We start from the raw sequence: 27,745 nt of genomic DNA, 5'->3' as shown, positions 1-27,745 counted from the left end.
CGAGCTCACTCTATCTATCTATCTACCTAGCTCGCTATGTCTAGCTCGCTCTTTCTATCCTTCGATCTTTCTCGCTCTATCTCTCTGTCCATCTATCCAACTCGGTCTGTCTATCTATCTAGCTCGCTCTATCTATCTATTTAGCTGCTCTATCTATCTCTCTGGTTTGCTCTATCTATCTATCTTTCTATCTCCCTCGCTCTATCCATCTATCTAGCTCGCTCTATCTATCTATCTATCTAGCTCGCTCGCTCGCTCCATCTATCTATCTATCAATCTATCTATCTATCTCGCTCTATCTATCTGTCTATCTCGCTCTATCTATCTGTCTATCTAGCTCTATCTATCTATCTATCTAGCTCACTCCATCTATCTATCAATCTATCTATCTCGCTCTATCTATCTATCCATCTCGCTCTATCTGTCCATCTAGCTCTATCTATCTATCTCTATATCTCTATCTATCTCTCTATCTAGCTCAATCTATCTATCTCACTATCTATCTATCTATCTATCTATCTATCTATCTATCTCTCTGTCTCACTTTATCTATCTCGCTCTATCTATCCAACTATCTATCCAGCTCACTCTAACTATCTATCTATCTAGCTTGCTCTATCTATCTACCTAGCTTGCTATGTCTAGCTCGATCTTTCTATCAATTGATCTTTCTTGCTCCATCTATCCAACTCGATCTATCTATCTATCTATCTATCTATCTATCTATCTATCTATCTATCTATCTATCTATCTATCTATCTATCTATCTATCTAGCTCGCTCTATCTCTATCTTTCTAGCTCGCTCTATCTAACTATCTAGCTTGCTCTATCTCTCTATATATCTCTCTATCTATCTATCTGTCTCACTCTATCTATCTCTCTATCCAGCTAATTTATCTATCTCGCTCTATCTATCTATCTCGCTCCAGCTATCTATCTCTCTATCTATATGTCTTCGTCTATCTATCTATCTACCTAGCTCGCTATGTCTAGCTCGCTCTTTCCATCCATCGATCTTTCTTGCTCTATCTATCTGTCCATCTATCCAACTCGGTCTGTCTATCTATCTATCTATCGAGCTCGCTCTATCTATCTAGCTCGCTCTATCTATCTATCTAGCTGCTCTATCTATCTATCTGGTTTGCTCTATCTATCTATCTTTCTATCTCCCTCGCTCTATCCATCTATCTAATTCACTCTATCTATCTATCTATCTATCTCGCTCCATCTATCTATCTATCTCGCTCTATATATCTATCTCGCTCTATCTATCTAGCTCGATCTATCTATCTATCTAGCTCACTCGCTCTATCTATCTACCTGTCTCTATCTATCTATCTATCTATCTAGCTCGCTCTATCTCTATCTTTCTAGCTCGCTCTATCTCTCTATCTATCTATCTATCTCACTCTCTCTCTATCTCTCTATCTATCTAATTTATCTATCTCGCTCTATCTATCTATCTAGCTCCCTCTAACTATCTATCTATCTATCTCTCTGTCTCTCTATCCATCTGCCTAGCTCGCTCTGTCTATCTATCTATCTTGCTCTATCTATCTATCTCTCTATCTCGCTCTATCTATCTAATTCGCTTTATCTATCTATCTATCTATCTCGCTCTATCTATCTATCTATCTATCTCTCTATCTCGCTCTATCTATCTAATTCGCTTTATCTATCTATCTATCTATCTAGCTTGGTCTATCTATCTATCTCTCTATCTACCTGTCTAGCTCGCTTTATCTATCTATCTATCTATCTATCTTTCTATCTATCTACCCATTTCCATCTATCTATCTCTCTATCTATCTATCTATTTACCTATCTTGTTCTATCTATCTATCTCTCTAACTATCTATCTATCTCTCGATCTATCTATTTATCCATCTAGCTAGCTCGCTCTATCTATCTTGCTCCATCTATCCCTCTATCTATCTGTCTATCTCACTCTATCTCTCTATTTATCTATCTAGCTCGCTCTATCTTTCCATCTATCTCTCGATCTATCTATTTATCTATCTATCTATCTATCTATCTCGCTCTATCTGTCTATCTCGCTCTATCTGTCTATCTCGCTCTATCTATCGATCTAGCTCGCTCTATCGATCTAATATCTATGTAGCTCGCTGTATCTATCTCTCTATCTGTCTATCTCGCTCGATCTATCTATCTATCTGTCCATCTCGCTCTATCTATCTATCTCACGCTATCTATCTATCTCGCTCATATCTATCTATCTTTCTATCTTTCCATCCATTTCTGTCTATCTATCTATCTCTATCTATCCAGCTCGCTCTATGTATCTATCTATCTATCTCTATCTATCTATCTATCTAGCTCGATCTATCTATCTATCTATCTATCTGTCTAGCTCTATCTATCTATCTATCTCGAACTAATAAAGATACTTTGATTAATGCCCATTTCCTGTTCATCCCATATCAGCTGTAACACTCAAACTTCTGTTATTGATAAAAAGGATGAAGAATTGTGGGCCGTCATTTGGAATATACGTAGAAACTCTTCGGGAACAGAAAGGCCAGACTCAGATTGTCGGCAGCTTCCAAATTGGCCTTAAAAAAAAAGGCAAACAAAGCCATGGTTCTGACCTATAGTCTGAATAGCAATTAAACTCAGAATGACCTGACCCAGTGTTTACTTAACAACAGTTGGATTTTGTAGCTTTAAAGGAACATATAGGTACATTTAAGCAGCAGAATAATACATTGTTCTGATCAAGCAGCACATCACCTGCTTTATCGAGAGCAAAGTGACGGAAGATCCTGTGGTCTTTTATTTGAAATGATCTTGCCTGTGCCTGCAGTTACCACACTTTGCTGCATATGCAAAACCATCAGAAAATGATGTGTACTTCTGAGCTGCAGCCTGAAGCTAACTATTTGCAAAATTTCCTGCCTAAACAACAATTAAATACCCAAAGACTTAATGATCTGCGTTCCAATTTTCAAAGTTTTCTGACTAAACGACCATTAAACTCTGAATGATCTGAGGTTTACTTCACAATTAGACTTTGTGGTTTTAAAGAGTCAGCGTTCCACTTGACCAGCAGAATACCACACTAATCCTGACATGGTATAACACTGCTGTACCTATAAAACCCTTTATGATTAGACTTACAGAGGAAGGTCATCGAGATCCACTAGTAATATATTAAAAAGACTTATATTCTGGTCACATTTCCTGTGTCACCTGTAGGCATCGCACTTATGTGCACATGTTTTGTGGCTGATTGCCATTTTACAAAAATTGAAATGTAATCCAATGAATCGAAACTCTGTAACTATGAGCACTCAGGAAAAAACGGAACCAATCAATTGTTCAAATATTTTTTCTCACCCAGCACCCACCTTGGAACAATGTAACCTCCAACTTACAGTACGCAGCAGCACTGGGGTGCACACGCACACACATACATACTCACACGCACACACATACATACTCACACAAACTCTCTCTCACACACACTCACACCCACACCCTCTCACACACACACATTCTCATTCTCACACACGCCCTCTCACACCCACACACGCCCTCTCACACCCACACACGCCCTCTCACACCCACACACGCCCTCTCACACCCACACACGCCCTCTCACACCCACACACGCCCTCTTTCACACACACACATTCTCATTCTCACACACGCCCTCTCACACCCACACACGCCCTCTCACACCCACACACGCCCTCTTTCACACACACACATTCTCATTCTCACACACGCCCTCTCACACCCACACACGCCCTCTCACACCCACACACGCCCTCTCACACCCACACACGCCCTCTCACACCCACACACACCCTCTTTCACACACATGTTCTCACACAGGCAAACACGCACACTCACATGCACTCTCACACTCGCACTCACACACACGCTCTCACACACACAGACACACACACAGACAAATTCAACCCCTCACTCACACGCATACTCTCACATACTCACACGCACTCTCATATACAAACTCTGTCTTGCACACTCACTTCACATTTTGTCAATCATTTCCTGCGTCACTCTTCAGAGTCCCATCTCTATGTAAATTTCCATGTCACGGTCTACCCTTATTGAAAGAGCGACAAATCACAACTGAGGAAGTAAGAAATATGAAAATCAGAAGTGAGGAGCATAGCTAGAAATAGGGGATGTGTGAAACCAAGGAATCGAACATGAGTGGTCAGCAAACTGCCAATAAAAGAAAGAAACAAAGCCGAAGAAATCACTCCAGATATTTTCCGAAAATCCATTTGGCAACGACTTTGAGCTGGGAATTTCCTGGTCGGCCACGCTAACTTTGCTGGAAGTTTACTTAAAGTGTCATCAGCTCGCAGGAAATTACTGGCCTTGCTCACTCCAGTAATCCCAGCACCCGCTGCCCGAGATAGGGGGGACAATTTTCATGGTAACCTGGTCTTGGGGTGGGGCTGGGGGATTAGTCAGTCTGAGTTTGGATTGGTCAGTCTGGGTTTGGATTGGTTGCTCTGGGTTCAGATTGGCCAGTGTGGTTTTGGATTGGTTGTTCTGGGTTTGGATTGGTCGCTCTGGGTTTGGATTGGCCAGTGTGGTTTTGGATTGGTTGTTCTGGGTTTGGATTGGTCGCTCTGGGTTTGGATTGGCCAGTGCGGTTTTGGATTGGTCGCTCTGGGTTTGGATTGGTCGCTCTGGGTTTGGATTGGTCAGTCTGGGTTTGGATTGGTCGCTCTGGGTTTGGATTGGCCAGTGCGGTTTTGGATTGGTCACTCTGGGTTTGGATTGGCCAGTGCGGTTTTGGATTGGTCGCTCTGGGTTTGGATTGGCCAGTGCGGTTTTGGATTGGTCGCTCTGGGTTTGGATTGGCCAGTGTGGTTTTGGATTGGTCGCTCTGGGCTTGGATTGGCCAGACTGAGTTTGGCTGGCGCTCGGCTTGGACTGGGAACAATCGGGTATATCGAAGAGATGCATTGAATACAGTGGGAAACACGGTGGGATAGTGCATAACAGTGGGGCATATAGGGGTACACTGGGGATGGTGGCTTTATAGGGGATACACTGGGAGCATCAGTAGATAGTCAAGAAAAGAACCACGATGTGAGAATATTACTTAGAGTTTAATTCAGCGATTGTGAACTATTTTCTACTACATGTGCAACCAGTGGAACTGAACAACTAGTGAATATATCTATTGTGATAGAACTCCCATTGACTTGTTCTATCACCGAGTAATATCTTTGATGCCAGTTAAAGACCAAGTGCACTGTAATGTCATTCTGCTTTCTGAAGATCAGGAGGATCCCATGAGGGCACAGGATAGAACCATCAATTGAAATAAACTGAAGAGGGGTTCACTGTTCAATCCCAGGGCACTCCACAAATGTACCTTGATACCTGGGCAAGGGACAACTCTCTCTGGGACTCCAGCAAGCCAGAGCCAACAGGCAAGGGGAGTCTGAAATAAAGGAGAAAGAAATATCTAGACTTCAAAAAAAAATTTAAATTCCTGAAAATATTACTTATTTCGCTGTCAGTGTCTCTCCCTCTGCCAATCCCTCATAATTATTATGCCACGTCTTTGTCAGTAACTCATATACCCTCTCTCTCTCTCTGTCAGTAACTCATATACCCGCTCTCTGTCAGTAACTCACATACCCGCTCTCTCTATCAGTAACTCATATACCCTCTCTCTGTCAGTAACTCATATACCCGCTCTCTGTCAGTAACTCATATACCCGCTCTCTCTATCAGTAACTCATATACCCTCTCTCTGTCAGTAACTCATATACTCTCTCTCTCTATCAGTAACTCATATACTCTCTCTATCAGTAACTCATATACCCTCTCTCTATCAGGAACTCATATACCCTCTCTCTGTCAGTAACTCATATACCCTCTCTCTCTGTCAGTAACTCATATACCCTCTCTCTCTGTCAGTAACTCATATACCCTCTCTCTGTCAGTAACTCATATACCCTCTCTCTCTGTCAGTAACTCATATACTCTCTCTCTCTATCAGTAACTCATATACCCTCTCTCTATCAGTAACTCATATACCCTCTCTCTGTCAGTAACTCAAATACCCTCTCTCTCTGACAGTAACTCTTTTTTGATTCATTCATGGGATGTGGGCGTCGCTGGCAAGGCCAGCATTTATTGCCCATCCCTAATTGCCCTCGAGAAGGTGGTGGTGAGCCGCCTTCTTGAACCGCTGCAGTCCGTGTGGTGAAGGTTCTCCCACAGTGCTGTTAGGAAGGGAGTTCCAGGATTTTGACCCAGCGACGATGAAGGAACGGCGATATATTTCCAAGTCGGGATGGTGTGTGACTTGGAGGGGAACGTGCAGGTGGTGTTGTTCCCATGCGCCTGCTGCTCTTGTCCTTCTAGTTGGTAGAGGTCGCGGGTTTGGGAGGTGCTGTCGAAGAAGCCTTGGTGAGTTGCTGCAGTGCATCCTGTGGATGGTACACACTGCAGACACTGTGCGCCGGTGGTGAAGGGAGTGAATGTTTAGGGTGGTGGATGGGGTGCCAATCAAGCGGGCTGCTTTGTCTTGGATGGTGTCGAGCTTCTTGAGTGTTGTTGGAGCTGCACTCATCCAGGCAAGTGGAAAGTATTCCATCACACTCCTAACTTGTGCCTTGTAGATGGTGGAAAGGCTTTGGGGAGTCAGGAGGTGAGTCACTCGCCGCAGAATACCTAGTGTCTGACCTGATCTTGTAGCCACAGTATTTATGTGGCTGATCCAGTTAAGTTTCTGGTCAATGGTGACCCCCAGGATGTTGATTGAGGTGAATTCGGCGATGGTACTGCTGTTGAACGTCAAGGAGAGGTGGTTAGACTCTCTCTTGTTGGAGATGGTCATTGCCTGGCACATGTCTGCCGCGAATGTCACTTGCCGCTTATGAGCCCAAGCCTTGATGTTGTCCAGGTCTTGCTGCATGCAGGCTCGGACTGCTTCATTATCTGAGGGGTTCCAAATGGAACTGAACACTGTGCAATCATCAGCGAACATCCCCATTTCTGACCTTATGATGGAGGGAGGGTCATTGATGAAGCAGTTGAAGATGGTTGGGCCTAGGACAATGCCCTGAGGAACTCCTGCACCAATGTCCTGGGGCTGAGATGATTGGCCCCTAACAACCACTCCCATCTTCCTTTGTGCTAGATATGACTCCAGCCACTGGAGAGTTTTCCCCCTGATTCCCATTGACTTCAATTTTACTTGGGCTCCTTGGTGCCACACTCGGTCAAATGCTGCCTTGATGTCAAGGGCAGTCACTCTCACCTCACCTCTGGAATCCAGCTCTTTTGTCCATGTTTGGACCAAGGCTGTAATGAGGTCTGGAGCCGAGTGGTCCTGGCGGAACCCAAACTGAGCATCGATGAGCAGGTTATTGGTGAGTAAGTGCCGCTTGATAGCACTGTCGACGACACCTTCCATCATTTTGCTGATGATTGAGAGTCGACAGAGTGGGCGGTAATTGGCCGGATTGGATTTGACCTGCTTTTTGTGGACAGGACATACCTGGGCAATTTTCCACATTGTCGGGTAGATGCCAGTGTTGTAGCTGTACTGGAACAGCTTGGCTAGAGGCGCAGCTAGTTCTGGAGCACAAGTCTTCAGCACTACAGCCGGGATGTTGTCGGGGCCCATAGATTTTGCTGTAGCCAGTGCACTCGGCCATTTCTTGATATCACGTGGAGTGAATCGAATTGGCTGAAGACTGGCTTCTGTGATGGTGGGAATATCGAGAGGAGGCCGAGATGGATCATCCACTCGGCACTTCTGGCTGAAGATGGCTGCAAACGCTTCAGCCTTGTCTTTTGCACTCACGTGCTGGACTCTGCCATCATTGAGAATGGGGATGTTTGCAGAGCCTCCTCCTCCCATTAGTTGTTTAATGTCCACCACCATTCATGATGGGATGTGTCAGGACTGCAGAGCTATGATCTGATCCGTTGGTTGTGGAATTGCTTAGCTCTGTCTATGGCATGTTGCTTCCGCTGTTTAGCATGCATGTCGTCCTGAGCTGGAGCTTTACTCATTTTTAGGTATGCCTGGTGCTGCTCTCTCTGTGTTAGTAACTGTGTTAGTAATCATATACTCTCTCTCTGTTAGTAACTCATATACCTTCTCTCTCTGCCTGTAACTCACATCCCTTCTCTCTGCCAGCAACTCAAACTTTCTCTCTCTCTCTCTCTGTCAGTAACTCATATACCATCTCTATCCCTATGCCTGTAACTCATAACTCAAATTGCGGAGGCTCTGGCCACAATCCTCCAATCCTCCTTAGATATGGGGATGGTGCCGGAGGTCTGGAGGATTGGAAATGTTACACCTCTGTTCAAAAAAAGGGGAGAGGGATAAACCCGGCAATTACAGGCCAGTCAGTCTAATGTCGGTGGTGGGGAAACTTTTAGACACAATAATCTGGGACAAAATTAATTGTCACTTGGAAAAGTCTGGGCTAGTAAATGAAAGTCAGCACGGATTTGTTAAAGAAAGATTGTGTTTGTTTAACTAGACTGAGTTGTTTGATGAAGTAACGGAGAGGGTTGATGGGGGTAGTGCGGTTGGTGTTGTGTATATGGACTTTCAAAAGGCATTTGATAAAGTACCACATAATAGACTTATTAGCAAAATTAAAGCCCATGGGATTAAAGGGACAGTGGCAGTGTGGATACAAAATTGGCTAAGGGACAGAAAGCAGAGAGTAGTGGTGAACGGTTGTTTTTCAGACTGGAGGGAAGTATACAGTGGTGTTCCTAGGGGTCGGGATTAGGACCACTGCTGTTTTTGATATATATTAATGACCTGGACTTGGGTACAGAGAGTATAATTTCAAAATTTGCAGATGAAACGAAACTCAGAAATGTAGTAAACAATGTAGATAGTAGCAGACTTCTGGAGGACACAGACAGACTGATGAAATGGGCAAACACATGGCAGATGAAGTTTAATGCAGAGAAGTGTGAAGTGATATATTTTGGTAGGCAGAATGAGGAGAGGCAATAAAAATGAAATGATGCCATTTTAAAGGGGGAGCAGGAACAGAGAGACCTGGGGGTGTATGTGGACAAATCTTTGAAGGTGGCAGGACAAGTTGAGAAGGCTGTTAAAAAGCAGATGGGATCCTGGACTTTATTAATAGAGGCATAGAGTCCAAAAGCAAGGAAATTATTCTAAACCTTTATAAAACAGTATTGTGTTCAATTTTGGGCACCGCACTTTAGGAAGGATGTGAAGGCCTTAGAGTGCAGAGGAGATTTACGAGAATGGTTCCATTGTTGAGGGACTTCAGTTATGTGGAGAGACTGGAGAAGCTGGGACTGTTCTCTTTAGAGCAAAGAAGGTTAAGGGGAGATTTAATCGAGGTGTTCAAAATCACGATGGGTTTAGACAGAGTAAATAAGGAGAAACTGTTTCCAGTGGCAGAAGGGTCGGTAACCAGAGGACACAGATTTAAGGAGATCGGCAAAAGAACCAGAGGTGACAAGAGGAAACATTTTTTTACACAGCGATTTGTAATTATCTGGAATGCGCTGCCTGAAAGGAAGCAGATTGAATAATAACTTTCAAAAGGGAATTGGATAAAAACATGAAGGGAAAATATTTACAGGACTTTGGGGAAAGAGCAGGGGAGTGGAACTAATTGGATAATTCTTTAAAAGAGCTGGCACAGGCACATAGGGCAGAATAGCCTCCTCATGTGCTGTACCTACCATGATACTATGATACCCTCCCTCTCTCCCTGCCTGTAACTCATATACTCACCCTCACCCTCTCTCTCTCTCACCCTCTCTCTCACCCTCTCTCTCTCTTTCTATTTCTCTCTCTCTCTCTCTCTCACCCTCTCTCTCTCCTTTCTCTCACACCCTCTCTCTATTTCTCTGTCTCTCTGTCTATTTCTCTCTCTCACCCCCTCTATATTTCTCTCTCTCTCTCACTCTCTCTCTCTCACTCTCCCTCTCTCACTCTCTCTCTCTCTCTCTCTCTCTCTATTTCGCTCTCTCTCACCCTCTCTCTCAACCTCCCTCTCTCTCTATTTCGCTCTCTCTCACCCTCTCTCTCAACCTCCCTCTCTCTCTATTTCTCTCTCTCACTGTCTCTCTCTCTCTCTCTCTTTCTCTCACCCTCTCTCTTTCTCCCACCCTCGCTCTCTATTTCTCTCTCACCCTTTCTCTCTATTTCTCTCTCTCACCCTCTCTATTTCTCTCTCTCTCACCCTCTCTCTCTGCCTCTCTCTCTCTCATCCTCTCTCTCTCTCACTCTCTCTCTCTCTCACCCTCTCTCTCACTCTCTCTCTCTCACCCTCTCTCTCACACTCTCTCTCTCTCTCTCTCTCTCTCTCACCCTCTCTCTCTCTCTCACCCTCTCTCTCACACTCTCTCTCTCTCTCTCTCACCCTCTCTCTCTCTCACCCTCTCTCTCTCTTTCTCTCGATTTCTTTCTCTCTCTCCCCCTCTCTCTCTCTATTTCTCCCTCTGTCTCACTCACTCTCGCAAACGTGACTCCAGGATGGTATGTTGCCTTCCTGGTGCTCGGGTCAAGGATGTCACGGAGGGGGAGGGTGAATAGCCAGTAGTCATGGTCCATATCGGTACCAACGATATAGGTTTAAAAAAAGGGATGAGGTCCTGCAAGGTGAATTTAAGGAGTTAGGAGATAAATTAAAAAGCAGGACCTCAAAGGTGGTGATCTCAGGATTACTGCCAGTGCCACGTGCTAGTGAGTATAGGAACAGGAGAATAGACAGGATGAATGCGTGGCTGCAGGGATGGTGTAGGAGGGAGGGATTTAGATTCCTGGGACATTGGGACCGGTTCTGGGGAAGGTGGGACCTGTACAAGTGGGACGGGTTACACCCGAGCAGGACCGGGACCGATGTCCTCGCGGGGGTGTTTGCTAGTGCTGTTGGGGAAGGTTTAAACAGAAAGGGAAGAAGCAATAGTGGAAGGCAGAGAAAAGAAGGGCGAAAAACAAATAGGGCCAGAGTGCAAAATAAAACTAAGATGATGAGCAATCTTAAAAAGACAAGTCTAAAGGCATTGTGTCTTAATGCGCGGAGCATTCGCAATAAGCTAGATGAATTAACAGCGCAGATACATATTCACGGGTATGATATAGTTGCGATTATGGAGACATGGCTGCAGGGTGACCAAGGATGGGAACTGAACATCCAGGGATATTCAATATTTAGGAAGGACAGGCAAATATGGAAAGGAGGTGGGGTAGCGTTGTTAGTAAAGGAGGAAATCAATGCAATAGTGAGGAAGGATATTGGCTCGGAAAATCACCATGTGGAATCTGTATGGGTGGAGCTAAGAAACACCAAGGGGCAGAAAACGTTGGTGGCGGTTGTTGATAGGCCCCCAAACAGTAGTGGAGATGTAGGGGAGGGCATTAAACAGGAAATTAGAGACGCATGCAAGAAGGGCACAACTATAATCATGGGTGACTTTAATCTACATATAGATTGGTCAAACCAAATTAGCAATAATATTGTGAGGGAGGAATTCCTGGAGTGTGTACGTGATGGTTTTCTGGACCAATACGTTGAGGAACCAACTAGAGAACAGGCGATTCTAGACTGGGAATTGTGCAATGAGAAAGGATTAATTCACAATCTTGTTGTGCGGGGTCCCTTAGGGAAGAGCGACCATAACATGATAGAATTCCTCATTAAGGTGGAGAGTGAAGTACTTGAATCCGAAACTAGGGTCCTGAATCTAAATAAAGGAAATTACGAACGTCTGAGGTGAGAGTTGGCTATGATAGATTGGGGAACTTTACTGAAAGGGATGACAGTGGACAGGCAATGGCTAATATTTAAAGAACGTATGCAGGAATTACAGTTATTCATTCCTGTCTGGTGCAAAAATAAAACAGGAAAGGTGGCTCAACCGTGGCTTACAAAAGAAATTAGGGATAGTATTAGATCCAAAGAGGAGACATATAAAATTGCCAGAAAAAGCAGCATGCCTGAGGATTGGAAGCAGCTCGGAATTCAGCAAAGGAGGACAAAGAGATTGATTAAGAGGGGAAAAATAGAGTATGTGAGTAAACTAACAGGGAACATAAAAACTGAGTGTAAAAACTTCTACAAATATGTCAAGAAAAAAAGATTAGTGAAGACAAATGTAGGTCCCTTACATTCAGAAATGGGGAACAAAGAAATGGCAGAACAATTAAACACATACTTTGGTTCTGTCTTCACAATGGAGGACACAAATAACCTGCCAGAAATGTTCAGGAACCAAGGGTCTAGTGAGAGGGAGCAACTGAAGGAAACTAATATTAATTAAAAAAATAGTGCTGGGGAAATTAATGGGGCTAAAGGCTGACAAATCCCCAGGGCCTGATAATCTACATCCCAGAGTACTAAAGGAAGTGGCCCTGGAAATAGTGGATGCATTGGTGATCATCTTCCAAAATTCTATAGACTCTGGAACAGTTCCTGCAGATTGGAGGATGGCAAATGTAACCCCACTATTTAAAAAACGAGGGAGAGAAAACACAGGGAATTCCAGACCAGTTAGCCCAACATCGGTAGTGGGGAAAATGCTCGAGTCTATTATAAAGGATGTGATAACAGAACGCTTGGAAGGCATTAACGGGATTGGACCAAGTCAGCATGGGTTTATGAAAGGGAAATCATGCTTAACAAATCTACTGGAGTTTTTTGAGGATATAACTAGTAGAATAGATCAGGGAGAACCAGTGGATGTGATGTATTTGGATTTTCAGAAGGCTTTTGATAAGGTCCCACACAAGAGGTTAGTGTGCAAAATTAAAGCACATGGGATTGGGGGGAATATACTGGCATGGATTGAGAATTGGTTGACAGACAGGAAACAGAGAGTAGGAATAAACGGGTCTTTTTCCGGGTGGCAGGCAGTGACTAGTGGGGTACCGCAGGGATCAGTGCTTGGGCCCCAGCTATTCACAATATATATCAATGATTTGGATGAGGGAACTAAATGTAACATTTCCAAATTTGTAGACGACACAAAGCTGGGGTGGAATGTGAGCTGTGAGGAGGATGCAAAGAGGCTCCAATGTGATTTAGACAAGTTGGGTGAGTGGGCAAGAACATGGCAGATGCAGTATAATGTGGATAAATGTGAGGTTATCCACTTTGGTTGTAAAAACAGAAAAGCAGATTATTATCTGAATGGTGATAGATTGGGAAAAGGGGAGGTGCAACGAGACCTGGGTGTCCTTGTACACCAGTCGCTGAAAGCGAGCATTCAGGTGCAGCAAGCAGTTAGGAAGGCGAATGGTATGTTGGCCTTCATTGCAAGAGGATTTGAGTACAGGAACAGGGATGTCTTACTGCAGTTATACAGGGCCTTGGTGAGACCACATCTGGAGTATTGTGTGCAGTTTTGGTCTCCTTATCTGAGGAAGGATGTCCTTGCCATGGAGGGAGTGCAACGAAGGTTTACCAGACTGATTCCTGGGATGGCAGGTCTGACGTATGAGGAGAGATTGGGTCGACTAGGACTCTATTCACTCGAGTTTAGAAGAATGAGAGGTGATTTCATCGAAACATATAAAATTCTAACAGGACTCGACAAACTAGATGCAGGGAGGATGTTCCCGATGGCTGGGGAGTCCAGAACCAGGGGTCACAGTCTCAGGATACGGGGTATGCCATTTAGAACCGAGATGAGGAGAAATTTCTTCACTCAGAGGGTGGTGAACCTGTGGAATTCTCTACCACAGAAGGCAGTGGAGGCCAAGTCATTAGATGTATTCAAGAAGGAGATAGATATATTTCTTAATGCTAAAGGGATCAAGGGATATGGGGAAAAAGTGGGAACAGGGTACTGAGTTCGATGATCAGCCATGATCATTTTGAATGGCAGAGCAGGCCTGAAGGGCCGAATGGCCTACTCTTGCTCCTATTTCGTATGTTTCTTTCTCTCTCTCTCGCTCTCTATTTCTCTCACCCTCTCTCTCTCTCCCCTTTCTCTCTCTCTCCCTTTCTCTCTCTCTCACTCTCTATTTCCCTCTCTCTCACCCTCTCTCTATTTCTCTCTCTCTCTTTCACCCTCTCTCTCTATTTCTGTCTCTCTCTCTTTCTCTCTCACCCTTTCTCTCGCTCTATTTCTCTTTCTCTCACCCTCTCTATTTCTGTCTCTCTCACCACCTCTTTCTCTCTCTCTCACCCTCTCTCTCTCACTGTCTCTCTCTCTCCCTATTTCTCTCTCCCTATTTCTCTCTCTCTCTATTTCTCGCTCTCTATTTCTTGCTCTCTGTCTCTATTTCTCGTTCTCTATTTCTCGCTCTCTCTCTTTCTCTCACCCTCTCTTTCACCCTCTCTCTTCTCTCTCTCCCTCTATTTCTCTCTGTCTCCCTCCATTTTTTTTCTCTCTCTCTCTCACCCTTTCTATTTCTCTCTCTCTCGCCCTCTCTCTCTCCCACACACACTCTCTCTCCCCCTCTCTCTCTCTCTCCCCCTCTCTCTCTCTCGCCCCCTCGCTCTCTCTCACACACTCTCTCTCTCTCTCTCTCCCTCTCTCTCTCTCTCTCTCTCCCCCTCTCTCTCTCGCCCCCTCGCTCTCTCTCACACACTCTCTCTCTCTCTCTCTCCCTCTCTCTCTCTCTCTCCCTCTCTCTCCCCCTCTCTCTCTCTCGCCCCCTCGCGCTCTCTCTCTCCCCCCCTCGCGCTCTCTCTCTCCCCCCCTCTCTCTCTCTCTCTCTCTCCCTCTCTCTCCCTCTCTCTCCCCCTCTCTCTCTCACTCTCACTCTCTCTCTCTCTCTCTATGTAGATGACGACCTATGGTGCTTTCCTACACAAAGGCTCCTTTTGTCGGAATTCTTTCAATATGCTGGACCTGTTGGTGGTCAGTGTCTCTCTCATCTCCTTCGGAATCCAGTGAGTATAACAGTGAGTCCGGCTCACCAATCCATGTCATCTCAACTTGTTTTTACTCCATAGCATCATAGAATCTTACAGCACAGGAGGAGGCCATTCGGCCCATCATGCCTGTGCCGGCTCTTTGAAAGAGCTATCCAATTAGTCCCACTCCCCTGTTTTTTCCCCGTAGCCCCGTAAATTTTTCCACTTCAAGTATTTATCCAATTCCTTTTTGGAAGTTATTATTGAATCGGCCACTATTGAAATTTGTCCTGCCACCTTCAAAGATTTGTGTACATACACCCACAGGTCTGTCTGTTCCTACACCCACTTTAAATATTGTACCATCTAGTTTATTTTGCCTCTCCTCATTCTTCCAACCAAAATGCACTTCACACTTCTCGACATTAAATTTCACCTGCCACATTTCTGCTCATTTCACCAGTCTGTCTATGTCCTCCTGAAGTCTACTACTAGCCTCCTCACTGTTTACTACTTTTATGAGTTTCATGTTATATTTTTAATATTTTATATATTTTAGATTTTTAAAAATGTGGAGTTGTCCCAATATCGAGTGAGTGCCATGTGGTTCTGCCCAACCAATCTATGGGGGTGTTCATGCTGCACAAGAGCCTCCTCCCATCTTTGTTCATTTCACCTGCTCAGCATATCAAATGCCTTAGATACCTCCAGACTTGACTATTCCAATGCTCTGCTGGCCGGCCTCCCATCTTCCACCCTCCATAAACTCGAGCTCATCCTAAACTCTGCTGCCTGTATCCTAACTCGCACCAAGTCCTGTTCTCCCATCACCCCTGTGCTCACTGACCTACATTGGCTCCTGGTCCAGCAATGCCTCGATTTTAAAATTCACATCCTTGTTTTCAAATCCCTCCGTGGTCTCGTCCCTCCCTATCTCTGTAACCTACTCCAGCCCTACAACCCTCCGAGATCTCTGCGCTCCTCTAATTCTGGCCACTTGCGCATCCTGATTTCCATTGTTCCACCATCGGCGGCCGTGCCTTCAGCTGTCTAGACCCTAAGCTCTGGAATTTCCTCTCCAAATCTCTCTGCCTCTCCTCTTCCTCTCTCCTCCTTTAAGATGCTCCTTAAAACTTACCTCTTTGACCAAGCTTTTGATCACCTGTCCTAATATCTCCTTATGTGGCTCGGTGTCAAATTTTCATAGAATCATAGAAAGGTTACAGCACGGAAGGAGCCATTCGGCCCATTGAGTCCGTGCTGGCTCAATGCGAGAGCACTCTAGCTAGTTTACTCACCCACCCTATCCCTGTAACCCTGCAAATTTTTTCCATTCAAGTACTTATCCAGTTCCCTTTTGAAAGCCATGATTGAATCTGCCTCCACCACCCCTTCAGGCAGTGCATTCCAGATCCTAACCACTCGCTGTGTAAAAAAGTTTTTCCTCATGTCACCTTTGGTTCTTTTGCCAATCATGTGTACCTATATCCTCTGGTTCCTGACCCTTCTGCCAATGGGAACAGTTTCTCTTTATCTATTCTGTCTAGACCCTTCATAAGTAGCAATCCTGAGGATTGGGAGCAGTTTAGAATTCAGCAAAAAGGGACCAAGAGATTGATTAAGAGGGGAAAAATAGAGTATGAGAATAAACTTGCAAGGAACATAAAAGTGGACTGTAAAAGCTTGTACAAGTATGTAAAAAGGAAAAGATTAGTGAAGACAAATGTAGGTCCCTTACAGTCAGAAACGGGAGAATTTATAATGGGGAACAAGGAAATGGCAGAGCAATTAAACAAATACTTTGGTTCTGTCTTCGTGGAAGAGGATACAAATAACTTCCCAGAAATGCTAAGGTACCAAGGGACTAGTGAGAAGGAGGACTTAAAGGAAATTAGTATCAGTAAAAAAATAGTATTGGAGAAATTAATGGGACTGAAAGCCAATAAATCCCCAGGGCCTGATAATCTGCATCCCAGAGTACTAAAAGAGGTAGCCATGGAGATAGTGGATGCATTAGTTGTCATCTTCCAAAATTCTATAGATTATGGAACAGTTCCTGCAGATTGGAGGGTGGCAAATGTAACCCCACTATTTAAAAAAGGAGGGAGAGAGAAAACAGGGAACTACAGACCAGTTAGCCTAACATCAGTAGTAGGGAAAATGCTAGAGTTTATTATAAAGGATGTGATAACAGGACACTTAGAAAATATCAACGGGATTGGACAAAGTCTAAGACAACATGGAATTATGAAAGGGAAATCATGTTTGACAAACCTACTGGAGTTTTTTGAGGATATAACTGGTAGAATAGATAAGGGAGAACCAGTGGATATGGTGTATTTGGATTTTCAGAAGGCCTTTGATAAAGTCCCACATAAGAGGTTAGTGTGCAAAATTAAAGCACATGGGATTGGTGGTAATATACTGGCATGGATTGAAAATTGGTTAACAGACAGGAAACAGAGAGTAGGAATAAACGGCTGGAGTCATACCTAGCACAAAGGAAGATGTTAGTGGTTGTTGGTGGCCAATCATCTCAGCCCCAGGACATTGCTGCAGGAGTTCCTCAAGGCAGTGTCCTAGGCCCAACCATCTTCAGCTGCTTCATCAATGACCTTCCCTCCATCATAAGGTCAGAAATGGGGATGTTCACTGATGACTGCACAGTGTTCAGTTCCATTCAGAACCCCTCAGATAATGAAGCAATCGTGCCTCCATGCAGCAAGACCTGGACAACATCCAGGCTTGTGCTGATAAGTGGCAAGTTACATTCACACCAGACAAGTGCCAGGCAATGACCATCTCCAACAAGAGAGAGTCAACCACCTCCCCTTATCATTCAACGGCATTACCATCGCTGAATCCCCCACCATCAACATTCTGGGGGTCACCATTGACCAGAAACCTCTGCTGCGAGTGACTCACCTCCTGACTCCCCAAAGCCTTTCCACAAGTCAGGAGTGTGATGGAATACTCTCCACTTGCCTGGACGAGTGCAGCTCCAGCAACACTCAAGAAGCTCGACACCATTCAGCACAAAGCAGCCCGCTTGATTGGCACCCCATCCACCACCCAAAACAGTCACTCCCTTCACCACCGGCGCACTGTGGCTGCAGTGTGTACCATCCACAGGATGCACTGCAGCAACTCGCCAAGGCTTCTTCGACAGCACCTCACAAACCTCTGCCACCTAGAAGGACAAGGGCAGCAGGCACATGGGAACAACACCACCTGCACGTTCCCCTCCAAGTCACACACCATCCAGACTTGGAAATATATCGGCCGTTCCTTCATCGTCGCTGGGTCAAAATCCTGGAACTCCCTTCCTAACAGCACAGTGGGAGAACCTTCACCACACGGACTGCAGCGGTTCAAGAAGGCGGCTCACCACCACCTTCTCAAGGGCAATTCGGGATGGGCAATAAATGCCGGCCTTGCCAGCGATGCCCATACCCCATGAGCAAATAAAAAATAAGCCAATTCTGTATCCATGCTGCTACAGCCCCTTTTATTCCATGGGCTTCAATCTTGATGACAAGCCTATTATGCGGCACTTTATCAAATGCCTTTTGAAAATCTGTATACACTGCATCATCCGCATTGCCCTCATCTACCCTCTCTGTTACCTTGTCAAAAACTCTATCAAGTTTGTTAAATACGATTTGCATTTAACAAATCCGTGCTGGCTTTCCCTAATCAATCCACACTAGTCCAGAGACTGTTCATTCTGTCCCAGATTATCGTTTCTCAGTTTCCCGACCACCAAGGTTAAACTGACTGGCCTGTAGTTGCTGGGTTTATCCTTACACCCTTTTTTGAACAAGGGTGTAATATTTGTAATTCTCTAGTCCTCTGGCACCACCCCCGTAGCTAAGGATGTTTGGAAGATTATGGCCAGTACCTCCGCAATTTCCACCCTTACTTCCCTCAGCAACCTAGGATGCATCCCATCCGGACCGGGTGACTTATCCACTTTAAGTACAGCTAGCCTTTCTAGTATCTCCTTTTTATCGATTTTTAGCCCATCCAGTATCTCAACTACATCTTCCTTTACTGAGACTTTGGCAGCATCTTCTTCCTTGGTAAAGACAGATGCAAAGTACTCATTTAGTACCTCGACCATGCCCTCTGCCTCCTTGAGTAGATCTCCTTTATGGTCGCTAATCGGCCCCACCCCTCCTCTTACTACCCATTTGCTGTTTACATGCCAATAGAATACTTTTGGATTCCCTTTTATGTTGGCCGCCAGTCTATTCTCATACTCTCTCTTTGCCCCTCTTATTTCCTTTTTTACTTCCCCTCTGAACTTTCTGTATTCTGCCTGGTTCTCACTTGTGTTAACAACCTGACATCTGTCATACACCCCTTTTTTCTGTTTCATCTTACTCTCTATCTCTTTTGTCAACCAGGGAGCTCTGGCTTCAGTTGCCCTACCTTTCCCCCTTGTGGGAATGTGCCTAGACTGTACCCGAACCATCTCCTCTTTAAAGGCCGCCCATTGTTCAATTACAGTTTTGCCTGCCAATCTTTGATTCCAATTTACCTGGGCCAGATCTGTTCTCATCCCATTGAAATTGGCCCTCCTCCAATTGAGTATTTTTACTTTAGAGTGGTCCGTGTCCTTTTCCATAGCTATTCTAAACCTTATGATCGCTGCTCCCTAAATGATCCCCCACTGACACTTGCTCCACTTGACCCACCTCATTCCCTGGAACTCGATCTAGCAATGCCTCCTTCCTCATTGGGCAGGAAACGTACTGGTCAAGAAAGTTCTCCTGAACACACTTCAAAAATTCCTCCCCCTCTTTGCCCCTTATAATATTTCTATCCCAGTTTATATTAGGATTGTTGAAATCCCCCATTATCACTACTCTATGGCTTTTGCACCTCTCTGTAATTTCCCTGAAAATCCTCTATACCGTTCCCACTAGTTGGTGGCCTTTAGAATACACCCAGTAGTGTAATGGCACCTCTATTATTTATTAACTCTAACCAAATAGATTCTGTCCTTGACCCCTCCAGGACATCCTTTCTCTCCAGTACTGCAATATTCTCCTTAATCAATACTGCAACCCCCCCCGCCCCCTTTTTTTCCTTCCCTATCTTTCCTGTATCCAGGAATATTTAGTACCCAATCCTGCCCTTTTTTGAGCCTGGTCTCCGTTATCGCCACCACATCATAATCCCATGTGACTATTTGCGTCTGCAGCTCACCGACCTTATTCACCAGGCTTCGTGTGTTTACAACATGCACTGTAAACCTAGCTTAGACCTTCTCGTATTCTCTCTCAGTCTGACCCCACCTATTTCTTGCTCTAGTGCTATCTGTCTCTCCTGATCCTTTGTGCACCTTGTTTCTCCTTTCCATTGCTACATCCTGGTGCCCACCCCCCTGTCAATTAGTTTAAACCCCCCCTCCCCCACAGCACGAGTGAACCTCCCCGTGAGGACATTGGTCCCGGCCCTGTTGAGGTGCAACCTGTCCGGCCTGTACAGGTCCCACCTCCCCCAGAACCGGTCCCAATGCCCCAGGAATCTAAAGCCCTCCCTCCTGCACCATCTCTCCAGACACACATTCATCTGCTCTATCCTCCTATTTCTATACTCACCGACGCGAGGCACTGGGAGTAATCCGGAGATTACTACCTTTGAAGTCCTGCTTATTAATCTCTTTCCTAACTCCTTAAAATCTGCCTGCAGGACCTCATCCCTCTTTCTACCTATGTCATTGGTCCCGTTATGGACCGCGACCTCTGGCTGTTCTCCCCCCCCCCCCCCTCCCCAGAGTGTTCTGTAGCCGCTCGGTGACATCCATGACCCTGGTACCAGGGAGGCAACATACCATCCTGGAATCACATCTGTGGCCGCAGAAACACCTGTCTGCTCCCCTGACTATAGAATCCCCTGTCACTATTGCTCTCCCGATCTTTCTCCACCCCCCTGTACAGTTGAGGTGGTGTGGACTTCGCTCTGGCTGCACTCCCCAGAGGAACCCTCTCCCCCACCAGAATACTGATTAGAGAGCGAAATGCCCCCAGGGGACTCCTGCATGACCGGCCTGGTCCTCCTTTGTCTGATTATGCTCCTGTGGAGCATGTTTTACTGTGTTAAAGGTGCTATATAAATGTAAGTTGTTGTTGTGTATGTTGTGATGTCAGTGTAATACACTATTCCAGATCAACATTGTACCATCCAATGTAACACACTGTTCTAGATCAGTGTTATACCATCCTGTGTAACACACTGTTCTAGATCAGTGTTATACCATCCTGTGTAACACACTGTTCTAGATCAGTGTTATACCATCCGGTGCAACACACTGTTCTAGATCAGTGTTGTACCATCCGGTTTGACACACTGTTCTAGATAAGTGTTATACCATCCTGTGTGACACACTGTTCTAGATCAGTGTTATACCATCCGGTGCACCACACTGTTCTAGATCAGTGTTATACCATCCTCTGTAGCACGCTGTTCTAGATCAGTGTTATACCATCCTGTGTAGCACACTGTTCTAGATCAGTGTTATACCATCCAATGTAGCACACTGTTCTAGATCAGTGTTATACCATCAAGTGCAACACACTGTTCCAGATCAGTGTTATACCATACTGTGTAACACACTGTTCTAGATCAGTGTTACACCATCCGGTGCAACACACTGTTCTAGATCAGTGTTGTACCATCCGGTGTGACACACTGTTCTAGATAAGTGTTATACCATCCTGTGTGACACACTGTTCTAGATCAGTGTTATACCATCCAGTGCAGCACACCGTTCTAGATCAACGTTATACCATCCTCCGCAGCACACGGTTCTAGATCAGTGTTATACCATCCTGTGTAGCACACTGTTCTAGATCAGTGTTATACCATCCAATGTAGCACACTGTTCTAGATCAGTGTTATACCATCAAGTGCAACACACTGTTCCAGATCAGTGTTATACCATACTGTGTAACACACTGTTCTAGATCAGTGTTATACCATCCAGTGCAACACACTGTTCCAGATCAGTGTTTTCCATCCTGTGTGGCACACTGTTCCAGATTAGTGTTATGCCATCCAGTGCAACACACTGTTCTAGATCAGTGTCATGCCATCCAGTGTAACACACTGTTCTAGGTCAGTGTCATGCCATCCAGTGTAACACACTGGTCTAGGTTAGTGCCATGCCCTCCAGTGTAACACACTGTTCTAGATCAGTGTCATACCATCCAGTGTAACACACTGCTCTGGATCAGTGTCAGATCATCCAGTGTGACATGTTAATCTGGATCAAAATGTGAAATGTGACACATTATTCTAAATTAATGTAATATTATCCAGTGTGACATTGTTCGAGAGCAAAGTGTGCCTGTGCTGTAACTCGCAGTTGTACATCAATGCGGTACTGTGCAGTGTAACATCCTGTTCTGGATCAGCATGATACTGTGTCGCATAATGCATTTTTGCACATGAATGTGTTACCATACAGTGTAATGCCCATTCTGGTTCCTTGCGGTACCATGTAGTATAATGCTTCTCTCCTCTTCTATACATGTAATGCAACGACTAATTGCAATGATATGAAGACTGCTTTTAGCAGGATATCAGTGTCTCTTCCTAACGAAATCTTCCATGACATTTCTAAAATATTACAATGTCAGCTGTGTGTTGAAGAGTTGTCTGGAATTGATGCAGGCAGGAACTTGCTCAGTCACAGTACCTGGGCTGACAGATTGCAGGTGAGAGTTGAAACTTCCAGTTGAGTTGAGGAGCTGAGTCTCTGCTCTTCCTTTCCAGGTCTAGTGCTATCTCTGTGGTAAAGATTCTTCGAGTCCTTCGAGTGCTCAGACCTTTGAGAGCCATCAACAGAGCGAAGGGACTGAAGGTGAGTCAGTGTGTGGAGTACACATGTGTGAATACGTGTGTGTACAGTTGTGTGTGTATGTGTATACTTGTGATAGTACAGGCATGTGTGTAAATGTACAGGTGTGTGTGCCTGTATGCGCACACGTGTGTGTGAGTACTGATGCGTGTGTATGTACAAGTGCGTGTGAGTACAAATGCATGTTTGTGTCTACACGTGCATGTACGTGTGTGTGTGTGTGTGTGTTCATTCATCATTCGTGTGCACTGGGGGACAATAATAAAGCAGTTTGCCTGAGGTTTTGCTACTCTTGGGGTTAAGACAGGGATCACCTGAAGGAACGGGCTGCCTCTCTCCCTCTCCCCTCCTCCTCCCTCTCCTCCCTCCCTCCCCTCCCCTCCTCTCCTCTCCTCCCCTCTGCTCCTCTCTCCCGTCCCCTCATCCCCTCCATCCCCCTCTCCCCTCCCCTCCTCAGCTCCCTCCCCCCCTCCCCTCCCCTCTCTCCCCCTCCCCTCCCTCCCCTCCTCTCCTCCCCTTCCACCCCCTCTCCCCTTCCCCTCCCTCCCCCAAGCTCCTCCCCTCTCTCCCCCTCCCCTCTCTCCCCCTCCCCTCTCTCCCCCTCCCCTCCTCCCCTCTCCCCTCCCCCCTCTCTCCTCCTCCCCTCTCTCCTCCTCCCCTCTCTCCTCCTCCCCTCTCTCCTTCTCCCCTCCCTCCCCCTCCCTCCCCTCCTCTCCTCCCCTCCTCTCCTCCCCTTCCACCCCCTCTCCCCTTCCCCTCCCTCCCCCACGCTCCTCCTCTCCTCCACTTCTCCCCTCCCCCCCTCTCTCCCCTCCCCTTCTCCCCTCTATCCTCCTTCATCCCCTCACTCTCACTCCTCTCCCTCTCTGCTCCTCCCTCTCCTCCCCTGCTCTCTCCACTTACCCCGCTCCACGCTCTCGACCCCCTCCCTCTCTCCTCTCCCCCACCCACTCTCCCCCCTCCCTCTCTCCTCTCCCCCACCCACTCTCCCCCCTCCCTCTCTCCTCTCCCCCACCCACTCTCCCCCCTCCCTCTCTCCTCTTCCACACTCCCCCCTCTCTCCTCTCCCCTTCTCCCCCCTCCCTCTCTCCTCTCCCCCTCTTCCCCCTCTCGCCTCTCCCCCCTCTCTCCCCTCCCTCTCTCCTCTCCCCCTCTCCTCCTCTCTCCTCTCCCCCTCACCTCCTCTCTCCTCTCCCCCCTCGCTCCCTCCTCTCCCCCTTTCCCCCCTCTCCCTCCTCTCCCCCTTTCCCCCCTCTCCCCCTCTCCCCATGCTCCCTCCTCTCCCCCCTCTGCCCCTCTCTCCTCTGCCCCCTTTCCCCCTACCTCTCTGCTCTTCCCCCTCTCCCCCTCCCTCTCTCCTCTGCCCCCATTCCCCCTCCCTCTCTCCTCTCCCCCTCCCTCTCTCCCCCTCGCTCTCTCCTCTCCCCCCTTTCCCCCTCCCTCTCTCCTCTCCCTCCTCTCCCCCTCTCTTCTCTCCCTCTCTCTTCTCTCCCTCCTCTCCCCCCTCTCCCTCCTCCCTCTCTCCTCTCCCCCCTCCCTCTCTCCTCTCCTCTCCACCCTCTCCCCCCTCTCCCTCCTCCCCCCCTCTCCCACAGGTTAACAGGGAGCAGGACCACAATTCACAAAAAGTGCGACTGAAGGTGACTTCATGTCCCTGTGTTTAAATGGACAGGTCGAATCTTGTGACCCACAGGAGACGAGGCCCTCGGGCACTGTCTGGGTTTAAATCTCACGGGAGCCCCCCCAATGTGGTTCTGAGGGATGTGGGCTTAACATCTCTTGTTTCAGTATTTCTTCAAAGGAGTTTGAATCAAAGATCTTTGGCTGTTTTTCTCCCAACCTGCAGTCTGAGGCCAATGGAGACTGAGCGAAATCATAGACACTTTGATAAGCTTTTCAATGTCAGAATGGGCCAGTGTGTTTCATGGATCAATCCCAGTGGCTACACAGTCCATTTCTGTTCCCAGCTTTGACCCCCTCTGTACCCATCTTTCCCACAACTCCACGCTTGAATCCCTCCAATCAGGTTTCCGCCCCTGCCACAGGACTGAAACGACCCTTATCAAAGGACCCTTATCATTTTGGAGGGGGAGGGTGAACAGCCAGTTGTCGTGGTGCATATAGGTACCAACGATATAGGTAAAAAACGGGATGAGGTCCTACAAGCTGAATTTCGGGAGTTAGGAGTTAAACTAAAAAGTAGGACCTCAAAGGTAGTAATCTCAGGATTGCTACCAGTGCCACGGGCTAGTCAGAGTAGGAATGACAGGATAGCTAGGATGAATACGTGGCTTGAGAGATGGTGCAAGAGGGAGGGATTCAAATTCCTGGGACATTGGAACCGGTTCTGGGGGAGGTGGGACCAGTACAAATTGGACGGTCTGCATCTGGGCAGGACTGGAACCAATGTCCTAGGGGGAGTGTTTGCTAGTGCTGTTGGGGAGGGTTTAAACTAAAGTGGCAGGGGGATGGGAATCGATGCAGGAAGTCAGTGGGAAGTAAAGTGGTGACAGAAACAAAAGGCAGTAAGGGAGAGTGTACAAAACATGACCGGACAGATGGTCTGAGAAAGCAGGGCAAAGACCAAGGGAAGTCTAGATTAAACTGCATTTATTTCAATGCAAGAAGTCTGATGGGCAAGGCAGATGAACTCAGGGCATGGATGGGTACATGGGACTGGGATGTTATAGCTATTACTGAAACATGGCTAAGGGAGGGGCAGGACTGGCAGCTCAATGTTCCAGGGTACAGATGCTATAGGAAAGATAGAGCAGGAGGTAAGAGAGGAGGGGGAGTTGCGTTCTTGATTAGGGAGAACATCACGGCAGTAGTGAGAGGGGATATATCTGAGGGTTCGCCCACTGAGTCTATATGGGTAGAACTGAAAAATGAGAAGGGAGAGATCACGTTGATAGGATTGTACTACAGACCCCCAAATAGTCAACGGGAAATTGAGGAGCAAATATGTAAGGAGATTACAGACAGCTGCAAGAAAAATAGGGTGGTAATAGTAGGGGACTTTAACTTTCCCAACATTGACTGGGACAGCCATAGCATTAGGGGCTTGGATGGAGAGAAATTTGTTGAGTGTATTCAGGAGGAATTTCTCATTCAGTATGTGGATGGCCCGACTAGAGAGGGGGCAAAACTTGACCTCCTCTTGGGAAATAAGGAAGGGCAGGTGACAGAAGTGTTAGTGAGGGATCACTTTGGGACCAGTGATCATAATTCCATTAGTTTTAAGATAGCTATGGAGAATGATAGGTCTGGCCCAAAAGTTAAAATTCTAAATTGGGGAAAGGCCAATTTTGATGGTATTAGACAGGAACTTTCAGAAGTTGATTGGGAGAGTCTGTTGGCAGGCAAAGGGACGACTGGTAAGTGGGAGGCTTTCAAAAGTGTGTTAACCAGGGTTCAGGGTAAGCACATTCCTTATAAAGTAAAGGGCAAGGCTGGTAGAAGGAGGGAACCTTGGATGACTCGGGAGATTGAGGCCCGAGTCAGAAAGAAGAAGGAGGCATATGACATGCATAGGCAGCTGGGATCAAGTGGATCCCTTGAAGAGTATAGAGATTGCCGGAGTAGAGTTAAGAGAGAAATCAGGAGGGCAAAAAGGGGACATGAGATTGCTTTGGCAGATAAGGCAAAGGTGAATCCAAAGAGCTTCTACAAATACATAAAGGGCAAAAGGGTAACTAGGGAGAGAGTAGGGCCTCTGAAGGATCAACAAGGTCATCTATGTGCGGAACCACAAGAGATGGGTGAGATCCTAAATGAATATTTCGCATCGGTATTTACGGTTGAGAAAGGCATGGATGTTAGGGAACTTGGGGAAATAAATAGTGATGTCTTGAGGAGTGTACATATTACAGAGAGGGAGGTGCTGGAAGTCTTAACGCGCATCAAGGTAGATAAATCTCCGGGACCTGATGAAATGTATCCCAGGACGTTATGGGAGGTTAGGGAGGAAATTGCGGGTCCCCTAGCAGAGATATTTGAATCATCCACCACTACAGGTGAGGTGCCTGAAGATTGGAGGGTAGCAAATGTTGTGCCTTTGTTTAAGAAGGGCGGCAGGGAAAATCCTGGGAACTACAGACCAGTGAGCCTGACATCTGTAGTGGGTAAGTTGTTAGAGGGTATTCTGAGGGACAGGATCTACAGGCATTTGGAGAGGCAGGGACTGATTAGGAACAGTCAGCATGGTTTTGTGAGAGGAAAATCATGTCTCACGAATTTGATTGAGTTTTTTGAAGGGGTAACCAAGAAGATAGATGAAGGCTCTGCAGTAGACGTGGTCTACATGGACTTTAGCAAAGCCTTTGACAAGGTGCCGCATGGTAGGTTGTTACATAAGGTTAAATCTCACGGGATCCAAGGTGAGGTAGCCAATTGGATACAACATTGGCTTGACGACAGAAGACAGAGGGTGGGTGTGGAGGGTTGTTTTTCAAATTGGAGGCCTGTGACCAGCGGTGTGCCTCAGGGATCGGTGCTGGGTCCGCTGTTATTTGTTATTTATATTAATGATTTGGATGAGAATTTAGGAGGCATGGTTAGTAAGTTTGCAGATGACACCAAGATTGGTGGCGTTGTGGACAGTGAAGAAGGTTATCTAGGATTGCAACGGGATCTTGATAAATTGGGCCAGTGGGCCGATGAATGGCAGATGGAGTTTAATTTAGATAAATGTGAGGTGATGCATTTTGGGAGATCGAATCGGGCCAGGACCTACTCCGTTAATGGTAGGGCGTTGGGGAGAGTTATAGAACAAAGAGATCTAGGAGTACAGGTTCATAGCTCCTTGAAAGTGGAGTCGCAGGTAGATAGGGTGGTGAAGAAGGCATTCAGCTTGCTTGGTTTCATTGGTCAGAACATTGAATACAGGAGTTGGGATGTCTTGTTGAAGTTGTACAAGACATTGGTAAGGTCACATTTGGAATACTGTGTACAGTTCTGGTCACCCTATTATAGAAAGGATATTATTAAACTAGAAAGAGTGCAGAAAAGATTTACTAGGATGCT

At 46.2% G+C, this 27,745-nt stretch overlaps 1 protein-coding gene across 2 annotated transcripts in view; it reads left to right on the top strand.

Moving 5' to 3' along the window:
* Positions 1–27,745, top strand: part of LOC137311116 (voltage-dependent L-type calcium channel subunit alpha-1S-like) — a 183,881-nt gene that overhangs the window by 141,996 nt on the left and 14,140 nt on the right. Inside the window, exons 20-21 of one of the 2 annotated variants that reach the window (XM_067978483.1) lie at positions 14,780–14,886; positions 22,636–22,723. In XM_067978483.1, coding sequence (XP_067834584.1) covers positions 14,780–14,886; positions 22,636–22,723 — 195 coding nt within the window. Of the gene's footprint in view, positions 1–14,779; positions 14,887–22,635; positions 22,724–27,745 lie in introns of those variants that run through there. The other variant, XM_067978484.1, reaches the window with a different exon arrangement.

Source organism: Heptranchias perlo, unplaced genomic scaffold (genome assembly GCF_035084215.1).
Source record: "Heptranchias perlo isolate sHepPer1 unplaced genomic scaffold, sHepPer1.hap1 HAP1_SCAFFOLD_297, whole genome shotgun sequence".
NCBI classification, from domain to species: Eukaryota; Metazoa; Chordata; class Chondrichthyes; order Hexanchiformes; family Hexanchidae; genus Heptranchias; species Heptranchias perlo.
Note: the sequence above shows the minus strand (reverse complement) of the source record. Positions and strands in the feature narration are given on the sequence as shown.